The sequence below is a fragment of the Centruroides sculpturatus genome, unplaced genomic scaffold (genome assembly GCF_000671375.1).
Source record: "Centruroides sculpturatus isolate CEXI.00-Female unplaced genomic scaffold, Cexi_2.0 scaffold1529, whole genome shotgun sequence".
Classification (NCBI taxonomy): Eukaryota; Metazoa; Arthropoda; class Arachnida; order Scorpiones; family Buthidae; genus Centruroides; species Centruroides sculpturatus.
In genome coordinates this window covers 100,487-112,542 of record NW_019385619.1, presented here as the reverse complement: position 1 = coordinate 112,542, position 12,056 = coordinate 100,487, and the positions used below count along the sequence as shown (strand labels likewise).

Sequence of the window (12,056 nt, the reverse complement as noted above, 5' to 3'; positions counted from 1 at the left end):
ATCATCATAAGAAATTTGAATTTCTAAAGTACCATTCTTCATTTTACTGCTTTGGTATGGTATTATATTAAATTTATTGTATTCGGTTGAAATCCCTCAGTTACAATGAAGAATAGAGATTCAAACATGGCGTTTTGCCATCATAAAATTAATTGCAATGCCGAGCAGAACTTCAGCGAAATTTATGATTATTATTAAAGGATCTATCGGGAAAACGACCCCCTTTTTAAAGATCTCTCTCACTTAAACAGGTACAGACCATTTGCCAAGCGATCTTCGTACCCCGAACACTGGAAGTTCGGTCGTGGGTTCTCTCCTCGATCGGACAGGCTAGACACGTGGAGTTTTCCGGGTTTTCTCCACGTCTGTAATGCCTAAATAGGGACCAATTTCTCTTAAAAAGACCCCCGGAATGGCAGATCGCTCAAGTGTTGCATTGCCATGACTTAACGAACAACACTTAAAAATAGGCGTAGACTTGTACAGTCGACCCCCCTATAACACTGTTGATAATTTCGTTTTATATGAATTCCATGTTGTATGAGTCACTTAGATTTTACAAATTCGTGTGCCAGGCTGTGAACGGCTCATGTATTTGTAAAATCTAAGTGACTCGTACAACATGGAATTCATATAAAACGGAATTATTAACAGTGTTATGGGGGGGTCGACTGTTCCGTTTTATATGAATTCCATGTCGTACGAGTCACTTAGGTTTTACAAATACGTGTGTCGGGCTGTGAACAGCTCACGTATTTGTAGAAGCTAAGTGACTCGTACAACATGGAATTCATATAAAACGGAATTATCAACAGTGTTATAGGGGTCAACTGTAATTTTTATATTTATATAAGTTTATTTAATCTCTTTAGGCCTAGTTAATTTTGGAAAATCTTAATAAGGCGAATAATTAATGAAATTAATTAATTTAAGTAAAATATACAATGAAACCAACAAATAATTGGGGAATAACGTGTCGCCATCTGTTGATTAATATGTAGATTAAAAGGAAATTTTGGTTTGGTTCTTTTGTATACGGCCAAGCAATACGTGGGCGACCTGCCAAAGGGGGGATGCCTCACGGGAGGTCTTTCTATCCCCCTATTTATTGGTCACAAAGATGAAAATCCGGAAAACTCCACCCTTTGGCCAGAATCGAATTCACAATCAACTACCCACACGGTCACTGGTGGGCATGTTATATCGAGAGAATTGTTTTAAACAAAAGTTTAAATACTAAAATACATTTAATACCTCAAGAACATCTTAAAACACCATACTGTCAGATACTATATTATTATTACCATTAAAAATTAAGTTTTTCATGTCGTTTGTTGAGCGAAATTGTGCTGAAATGCAAAGTACAGCATCAACAACGTTGCATAATCATTTATTATGAGATATTTCCACCTCTCTCATTGCTCGCAGCATCAGCATCATGGATATGTTCTGTAAATTTATGAAGCAATGGTAATATCTTCACTTCATCATACGCAGCTTTCAGTCAGGAGTGATTGGTTTGGTTTATTTGTTTATGGCGACAATGCCGAGGGGGGATGAATCCCGGGCGAAACTGGCCTGTTTAGGTTTTACTAACGTGAAGAAAACCCGGAAAACTCAACCCTTTGGCGAATTCACAACCAACTACCCACTCGGTCACTGGTGGGCATGTTATATCGAGAGAATTGTTTTAAACAAAAGTTTAAATACTAAAATACATTTAATACCTCAAGAACATCTTAAAACACCATACTGTCAGATACTATATTATTATTACCATTAAAAATTAAGTTTTTCATGTCGTTTGTTGAGCGAAATTGTGCTGAAATGCAAAGAACAGCATCAACAACGTTGCATAATCATTTATTATGAGATATTTCCACCTCTCTCATTGCTCGCAGCATCAGCATCATGGATATGTTCTGTAAATTTATGAAGCAATGGTAATATCTTCACTTCATCATACGCAGCTTTCAGTCAGGAGTGATTGGTTTGGTTTATTTGTTTATGGCGACAATGCCGAGGGGGGATGAATCCCGGGCGAAACTGGCCTGTTTAGGTTTTACTAACGTGAAGAAAACCCGGAAAACTCCACGTGACCGTCCTATTGGCGAGACACGAACCCACCAACAGTATTCAGCGGTTTTATACCCTCGGTTGGGCACCGGTGAGCACACACCGTATTGGCAATGATGCCATACATAATTGAAACAAATCTTCACCATTAATAGTGATAAAACATGGTAAAAAAACGTATATTATAACTTTAAATTGTTCCCATTAAATACGCCAGTAAAATCATTAAATTCATCATAGGTTCCACATGTAATTATGGAGTTAACTTAAAAACTGTATCCAATCCAATTTTATGGTATTGATGTAAATGTTTACCATTAAATTAACTTATAATTAAATATTTAAAGACCATTCTAAGTAATAATATTAAAAAATTATCAATACTTTATGTATGAATTGGATTATATACGAGTGAAGGCAGGTTGGCCAAGCTGCTAGGCTGACAGCTCTAAGGGCAATGGGATCGAATTGGGACGGAACCCTAGGAATTTTTCGGTGGTGGACTGTTCGGATATTGTGAAAATGAATCTAAAGACGGCGAGAACGACCTATAAAATGGTCCTTCTTAAAATTTTAATGTAATTTTTGAGGGTTAAAAACAGGAGAAATCAGGGACACAAGTTAAAAATCAACTTTCAAATAGAATTATAATTAATTATATATTATCAAAAGTTTATTAGCATTCCTAGAAAGTTTACTAATAATTGATTAGAAAACGAATGTAAAATTTCATTCTTGTCACGACTTTATGATGCTGATAAAAGAGTTAACAACTGGGTTGATAAGATTTACATATTAATTAATTATATTGGATTGTATTTGTAGAATTTTCTTCATGATTTTGCCAATAAAGAAATGCTCTGTACAGAAAAATGGAACAGCAGAAGCAACATTCACGAATGGTGCACCGCTCGATGCAATGGTTTGCGCCAGACTATCAGGCGAAGAAAGCTTCCATATGTAACTAAACTTCTCTCTTCAATCTCCAGTCATCATTTCCATAAATTCTGAAAGGATAAAAATATCGTAATCAGCGAAAACTTGTCCGTATCACCCTCAATTTTAGCATTAGAAGTGGTTAAATTGAGATAATTACCATCGAAATCTACGGTTCCACTTCCGTCGGTATCGATTTCGGCGATCATCTCGTCTAATTCATCTTCCGTCAATTTATCATCCAAGGCTCTTAGAATCTCCCTCAAATCAGAAACGTTAATATAACCATTCCCTGATTTATCGTACATCCTGAAGGCTTCTCTTAGTTCTTCTTGCATGGCTTCTGTATCTTCTTCTATGAGAAATCTAGCAGTTAATGCCAAGAATTCATCAAATTCTAACTCTCCACTTCCTGCAATGAAATATTTACAATGTAATCTTGAGATTTTTATTAATAATTCAATTAAAAACAACAAAAGTAATTACGAGGAATTTCCTACTCTATCAAGAAATAAACTCTAGAATTCCTAGAGGCCATTAGGAATACAAAACAAACCCTCGCTTTACGATCTCCCACTTCACTAATTACGAAGTTCAGTATTTAAATAACGTACAATCAAACCTGTCAACAAAGGCCAATTGCGAGAACAAAAAAAAAATAATCGCCGTATATCGGGGTGTCCGTTATTTGGAGGTTCATTTGGAGGTATATATTTGTTAGCCACTCCATTTTGATATTATATAGAACCTGGAATCGAATTGTTTCTTGAAAAATCCTCATAAAAGAACCATTGTATGGCAAGTTAAATCGTAATTTTCACTTACAGTGGTTAACTAATTTTTGGGCCACCCCGTATACAATAAGTTTTAAATAACCAGGCTTAAAATTTATGACTTGAAGTAAAAAAATATGCAATAAGGCATCAGGATACCGCACAGTTAATGGAATTAAACTGACACTAAAAATGCCTATTCTCTTTAAAAAGAACAAACAATAATTTGCCTTATCCTTGTGTAATATATTATTAACTAACCGGGCCCTGCAAAGGCCCGAAAAGTTAATAAATTTAACGAAAATATAATAATTTTTTGAGGCCCTATAAATAATATTTTGCACCTTCACCCCCTTACTCCATTACTGTTTCTGGTGTTTACAATTAAAGAAAGGATTATTTGTAATGAAACTTTATCCTTTTCTTTCTTTGTGTAGATCTTTGTTCTTGACAATTTATTATTCAAGTGTAAGCTGCCCAACACCTTTTAAACATGGTGGCATGTCATCAATTTTCCTTAAATTCCATTGTTTATATTTCCAAAATAAAGCTAAAGGGGTATTGTTTATTCTATAATTATTTTATTCTCTAAAACTTTTCATTTAACCTGTAAACAGGGCACACGAGAGACGAGTTGAGGCCTTGAACAGTCACAAATGTAGGGCCACAATCCTAAACACATTCATAAAAATGCACGATGATCACTTTCGTATACAGTTCTTGACACAAAATAGCGAAAGTTTGGAGGCCCTTCTCTATCTGAGACCCTACTTGAGACCCCATTGTACGTGGCCGTAAACTATAAAATGATAGATATTTGCATATTTTTAAGTATAAACTCTAAAATTTCTGGTTGTTTAAAGATCTCTGGCATCACTTGATCATTCGAAGATCGATCCTTTTAACAATTTATGTTATAATTTGCATACATATTTTAATGCAGCTGTAACTCTTTCATGTTGTTTTTAATGTAATAAAAGTAGATTATTTTGTATTTTTTTCTATATTTAAGCTCTTTCTGCTCTGCAAGCACTAAGAATAGTCTCTCACGCGCTCATGGATTCCTTGAGGTCCACAATGGGAGCAACCGCGTGGCATAACAACATATCTCGTACCAATTATCCACGAAAATCCCTGAAGATCCGGTCCTTGCATTCCTCAAAGAAGTAGAATTTTGCATGAAAACACTCCCAATCCCTTACAGCAGAGAGGGTTTTTACATAAGGCACTCTTTATCATAGGGTTTTTGCACGTAAACACTCATGATCCGCAAACTTGCTGTTCTAAATGATCCACGGACAGGATCATCAAGGATTTAGCATGAATAGTTCATAACTCTGATGGATCCTGATCTGTCCTCGAACTCAAATCCCTCATAGTTATGTAAAGATAAGGCCTACTGCTCTACGAAATCAGGGCGTCATACTAACTTTTCTAATTTAACTAATATAACTTTGAGCGACAAAACATGATTACCTACATATTTATTTATTAAAAAAACAATTAGAAAATGGTACTCACCATCTTGATCGATCTCAGCAATTAACGCTTTGAGATCCTTCTCTTCGAATGTCTGCCCAAGAGTACGAAGAATGGTGGAGACCATATTTGTATGAATGAAACCTTTCTTATCACGATCGAACATGTCAAATGCTTTTCTCAGCACTAAAATTTAAATAATTTGCATTAGTTTATAAATTAAAAAAGAAAAATTAACATACCGTATTGCAATTTTCAGTTAACTCATTAATAGTAGGATATTCACCATCAAGAACGACACTTAGGATTTGGTTTGGGTGCAACACATACATATGGGCAATCTGTACCTCTCGGGAGGACTTTTTATGAGAAAATGGCTCCTATTTAGGTGTAAAAAGACCCCAAAATCTTTACCCGTACCATCAGTGTTAAATGGCTTCATTCACTCCGTTAGTGTCGGCAGTAGAGAGCGATCGCGTGAGATCATAACTACGGAGCGAAACACATAGGCAATATGCCAAGTGGGAGTGCCTCATTGGAAGACTTTCTATGGGAAAGTGGCTCCTATTTAGGTGTTAGACACACGAATAAAACTCCGAAATCTTCACCCGTAACCAATGTTCAATGACTTATTCATTCGACTGTTGGAGGGCCGTGGAGAGCGATCATAAGAGGACCCAACTCCGGAGTTACAAAGATTTAAGCCATAAAACTTACAAAAAAAAAAAAAAAAGCAAAATTTCCACCAGTTTAAAATCAATAGATCAAGTCCGTGACTAAAACAAAGAATTCTTTCAACAGTTGTACTGAAAGGCCACTTTGTTGCAGCTCTTACTGTACATTGTCTAGCACTTTGTATGGAACTCGACACTCCATATTTTACGAGAGTTTTATCCATTAAATAATTAAAGGAACTAAATTCGGGAATATTCTAAAGAATCTCGAATCTAAAACCATACACCGAATAACCCATTTATCATTTTATAAGGTATATAAATAGTGCCAAAAGATCTTTTAACACCGTCTTCTATTTGCAGTGAGGACAGGTGAGCAGCTGTGTCAATCATTCGTGAATTTTTCTAACCTAAATCTGTCTTAACCTTCTTTTCGAAAAAAAAAAAGTTAAAAATTGGGCCAATTTTAGGACATTAAAAACAAGAATTAAATACGAATTTCTGATCCAGTTCGATCCGATTCTTCGGATCAAAGATTTTACTTTTCGTGTCCATTTGTAATGGCAAATTTTGGAATGGTTCCAACTTACTCATTACCAATCTCTCTCTCTCTCTCTCCGTCTTTTTCTGTTGGAAAGTTTTCAAGTGGACATTTTTTATGGACTTGAGAATTGCATTTTCCACCCACTCATACAAAATATTTGGGCTAAACATAGGAGCGTAACATCCATCACCATGGAAATGTCTGGAATTCGACCCCAACTGAGTTATTTTCTCTACTCGAATCTATCCGTTTTGGCGTCACTTTAAACCGAGAGATGCCAGAAACAACGTTACGTGTCAACAGGCTTACTAATTTCATAAATTTTTCGTATTCCCAATATGGAGTCTCATAACGTAACGCTTCACTTCGACTTTCTTCCTACCGCTATACCCACCAAATGCTGTACTTTCTTCAAATATATTGAATGGTTTCCAATTATAGAACGTAACAACTTGTAAAGCGTTACTTTATTCTAAAAAAAAACGCATTTTGCGGGTACGTTATATGCGAATTTTTCCTTTTTTTCGATGGAAGATGATTAACGCAACGCTTCTTAAGTGGTAGATCGCCATATCTGTGCTGTGTTACGTACTTCGGAGATGAATGACGGCTTTAACGAGATGCGATTGATGTTACGCTTGTATTTCATGCAATGTGATGCTCGTATTACGGAGTAAATGGTATTTTCTCGATGATTTTATTCGTTTTTTTCAATGTCTTATCGCGCTTTCAGTATAAGAGCTTGCAATGTGCTAAGAAAGGTACCACTAAGCTTTCAATATGCTGAGAAAGGGCTCATCACGCTTGCAATACGATAAGAAAGGAACTATCACGCTTGCAGTAAGCTAAGAAAATGTTCATCACGCTTCAATCTGCTGAGGAGGAGCTCATCGTGCTTACAAATATACTGAAAAAAGGGTTCGTTACGCTTCAATCTACTAAGAAAGGAACCGCTACGCTTGCAATATGCCAAGAAAGGGCTCATCATGTTAAAAAAACATTAAGAAAATAAGAAAACAACCTAATTTGTTCAATTAACAATAGAAATCTATTTGAAAACACCTTCTTTACTGATCTTTCACAAAATCATGGAATTTCAACGTACCCAAATGGTTAAGAGGAAAGAAAAAAATCCTGATAAAATTCTAATTTACATACAAATCGTATTTAATAAATAGAAGCTTAGATCAAAGAAGAATTTCCGAAGTTGCGTCACGACATTGGTGACACAAAGCGGAAGTTGTTACTCGACCTTGACCCCCCCACTCCGCGCCACTTCGCCATTTTGATAGAAATCCGATCTACAACCGAACGTGCTCCAACATTACCAAATTTGGTTTTGGATTTTAAATAATAATTAACACCGAAAAAATCGTAAATTGGAACCACGGAAACCCATTAGAACCGATGGAACTTAATGAAGAAGAATTTCACTTACTTTGCACCTGTTCTTTACTCAATTCTTCCACCTGAAATTGCATTTTTTTAAATAAAAAAAAATTTAATTTTCATTTTGTAATTTTTTTTCTTTTTCATTTAGAAAATTAGAATGATTTTTTGGTTCCTCGACTTACCATTTCTTTGAAGCTTTACTCTCAATGGACTCGTGGATCGAGACTAACGAGCGACAGTATGTGACTCGTCACTTTATGGATTTATCGTGACGCCCCCGCACTGGGAATTATGGGTAACCAGGAGTTCTTAAGTGAGGAAAATATCATCTTTGAGCTATATTTAGCGATCACGTGAGTGAATTGCATTATTTTTTTCCGATAAATTACAAAAGTTCGGCCATAGAAAATTGGGTTCCATGATTACAAATGGCAATTTTTTTCAATTACTCTTCTTCTTCACGAAGTCTAATTAATTGACAATGCTTGGAGGTGAATTTTCTTCATTAGAACAATTTTAGAGATGTTTAGAGCCACTTTAGAGCTTTTTTAGAACCATTTTAGGTGTTTAAAACCACTTTATAGCGTGTTTAGAGCCATTTTAAGGGTTTAGAGCTTTTTTTAGGACCATTTTAAAGGTTTACAGCTACTTCAGATCTTTTTAAGAACCATTTTAGGTGTTTAGAGCCACTTTAAAGTTTTTTTAGAACCATTTTAAGGGTTTAGAACCACTTTATAGGATGTTTAGAGCCATTTTTATATGGATTCATGCTAATTTGTAAAAATTTCTTAAGATAATTTAACAAAAATCCCACGCGAATTTCGAAAAAACGCAACTTTTGCTATAATAATTCGTTCTCTTCTTTTTTTAATTCGTTAACAGAAAATAGATTTCCTGGAGAATTTTCGTAGCAGTTTTCTAACGAGTCGTGTGCAAAATATGGCGGTGTTGTAGCTAAAATAATTTTTTTAAATTTAAATTTTTAAGAATTATCTTAAGTTTATTTAATAATTTTTAAAATTTTCACCCATTTCTTGAAAACACAAGGATTTAGAAGCAAGAAAAGACGAGTTTATACGGTTAAAACCATAAAGAACGTGAAAGGAGGATTTAAGCAGCTAAAACCATTTTTAAATCCGGAAAAGGAGTTTAAGCTGCTAAAACCCTTTATAAAACTCGTGGAAGAAGAGTTTAAGCAGCTAAAACCCTTTATAAGGCTCGTGAAAGAAGAGTTTAAGCAGCTAAAACCCTTTATAAGGTTCGTGGAAGAAGAGTTTAAGCAGCTAAAACCTTTTATAAGGCTCATGAAAGAAGTATATGTAAATGTCTCGACCTATTCACACAGTAATTCTGTCATAGTGGCCCGATTTTAAAAATCTTTGGCTCTGTACCAGGTGAATTTATTTCATTTTTTTAATAGTTTCTGCTATATAAAGCCATGAATGTAAACACGACTATACCATTTACATAGCTTAACGTTATGTGGATATCATTGCTAAGCCCTATAACTGTTGTTGAAATTATCCAGTTAGAAATGATGTAGGCGTTCGTTTATTACGCTTGAAATTTATGCGAATTTTAATATTTTTCTTTACTCGATACCCTTAAAATCTATTTATATGACTCGTAGAGCCTTATAAATAGATAAATAGATTTGGTTTGAAAGGGTTTGATCCATTTAAAGAAAGGTTTTGGTCCTCTAACTCTTTTATAAGGCCTATAAATGGATTGAATCCCTTAACACTTCTATGAGTCTTACAAAGGGCTTTGACTTAAACGTTTCTATAAGTCCCAATCAATGCTTAAGCCTCATAAAACTTTGTTTTTTTACCAGCCATATAAAGAGTTATGTTCCTTATTCTTCTTTCATAAACTCTATAAAGGGTTTGAGCCCTATAAACTTTTCTTCTACAAGCCTATAAAGAGCTTGTCTCTCTAAAATTTTTCTATTAGCTATGTAGAGTTTAAGCCTCTTAAAATCTAGATCTACAAAGCCCTGTAAATGATTTGATTCGATTAACCCTTCTTCTATGAGCCATATAAAGAATTTAATCCTTTAAATGTGTATTCTAGAAGCCTTACAAAGGATTTGAATATCTTAAACTCTGCTATAAGGTGCATCTTAAACTTGTTTTTAAAGCCATATATAAAGTTGATCTCTTAAATCCTTCTTCCATAATTTCTGTAAAAGGTTTAATCCCATAAACTCTTCTAAAAGCCTACAAAGGGTTCGTTTCTTCAAAGCCTTTCTATAAGACTTACCTCTTAAACTCTTTCCCTACGAGATTTAGCTCCTTATTCTAACATTCTTCTAATCTAAAATTTGATAAATCTTTCTAAAATTCCCAAAATGTTATCCATTTCTATCAACCCAACCCTCTTACAGGGTCACAGCTTTATTTTGCTAGAGAGCGTGTTGAAAACGGCACCTTCAATCAAGAGTATAGACTATTGGGAGTGGCATACCTGGCATCAGCTTTTCTCTCACCAACATCAATTGTGATTCGTCCTGGTGTAAATTTCACATCATGCATGTTGTGCCAATTGCAGATAGATGCATGTCATGGCAATGTAAAATGTGGTGTACTTGACTGCTGCATACCACATCAAATTGTTTGTATGCTTGTATGAAGATGTGTGTGGAAGACAATAGCAAACAGGATCGTATATGGAATTTACATGCTGCTTCTCGTCCTCCAGAATAAGTGCCGGATTTGCACATAAATTGCATCTTGGGGCCTTGCGTTATGAGTCGATAGCTTGGGGCCTCATATTTTTACATGTACCATTTAATAGAGAAGGGTTGCATTTGGTAAACCAACCCTGTTAAAGTAGTGTTTGTGAAAATAAGACATTGTCGTGTAACTGTAAAAGTTGCAGTAGAACAATGAGAGCATCAGAGCAATGCTTAAAAGATCCCTTTTGCACATGGCTAAGTGTTCAACTGAACACACGCCTTAAAGTATCTTAAAGAATGTAATTTCTTGTTTAGATTTTGTAATATTTATTGCTATTTTTTAAAAAATTAGGAAATATATCATAAATTTATTCATTCGTTTTCTTTATTGTAATTTTTAGAATAAAACTTCTATTTTGCATAAGTTACAATTGTTTGACAGCATTAAAAAATCCAGCAACGAGTTGCATAACTTTCCCGGCTATTATGAGATTTTGTTGTAAAAATCCTTTTATATTTTTAATTACTATAAAATGGTAAAAAGCTTGATTTTGAAGGTAGGAACAAGTTTTATAAGAAAAAAGTATAAATGTTAATAACGAGTAGAATCGTCATTACACAACTCTTTTATCTCCCGACCCCCTCGACCTTTAACCACCAAAATTTAATAGCATCAAAGCCCCTCATATACAAGCCACCAAGCCAAATTTCGTTACTTAATCTTTGCCCCATCCTGAGATACTAAGCAAAATAGATGCTAATAATATATAATAATTAATAACATAAATTCTTTAAAAATAAAATCTCATAATAGATGGCATTACAAGCAATTTTAACTTTTCTTTTTGCCGGGAAAGTTAGGCAACTCACTGCTGGATCTTTTTTAAAAATTATTTATAAATTCTTTATTTAACTATAAAAATATACAATTAAAATCAAAAAATAGTCTGGAAAAACATCTGAAAATGATAAAAAACGAAAATATAGCTATAAATATCTAAAATTAATATTAAAAATTGTAAATGCCACAAAATAAGACTCCCCTTGATTTATAAATGTCTAAAATTTAATAGAATGGATGCCCCATATACAGAAATAACCCTGCAAAGTTTCAAAAGCTTTGGTTCATCCATTCCTGATATATAAAGCAAAACAGAGGCCCTTGTGAACCCTCATGTACATGCACGCACAATTTTGTAAGGGTTTATTTTACATTTTTGGGCTTCTGAAGTGTCGAAAATAATGAGAAATGCAAACAATCAGTGGTCAAAATTTGACCGAACACAATACTTTCTCTATTTTATTTTGTAACAGCAGGGCAAGTAAGACCGCTTGCCGTGTAACAGGTATATATTTTCATTTATGTCTACCTGAGTTTATTTTGAAGATAGTCCTTCCATAAGTACTTAGCATAATGAAAGTTACACTAAAAGTTTTAGTTTTATTCTACGTGTAGTAAAAATGAAAAGGAAAGTGATAATGTGAATTTGATCAATGTTGCGAAA

The 12,056-nt window shown here is 34.4% G+C and overlaps 1 protein-coding gene across 3 annotated transcripts; it reads right to left on the bottom strand.

The window, feature by feature from the left end:
* Positions 1 to 2,721: 2,721 nt before the first annotated feature.
* Positions 2,722 to 8,176, bottom strand: LOC111640663 (troponin C). 3 transcript variants are annotated; one of them, XM_023386702.1, is made up of 5 exons: positions 8,057 to 8,176; positions 7,921 to 7,951; positions 5,307 to 5,450; positions 3,173 to 3,424; positions 2,722 to 3,083 (listed from the first exon to the last, which is right to left on the bottom strand). In XM_023386702.1, exons 1-5 carry the CDS (start codon positions 8,057 to 8,059, stop codon positions 3,055 to 3,057), a joined length of 459 nt encoding a protein of 152 aa, XP_023242470.1. In that variant the 5' UTR covers positions 8,060 to 8,176; the 3' UTR covers positions 2,722 to 3,054. The 3 variants fall into 3 exon arrangements, with proteins under 3 accessions (XP_023242470.1, XP_023242469.1, XP_023242468.1); XM_023386701.1 differs by lacking the exon at positions 8,057 to 8,176 and having other exon boundaries at positions 7,921 to 7,963; XM_023386700.1 differs by lacking the exons at positions 7,921 to 7,951; positions 8,057 to 8,176 and adding an exon at positions 5,551 to 5,880.
* Positions 8,177 to 12,056: the final 3,880 nt, after the last annotated feature.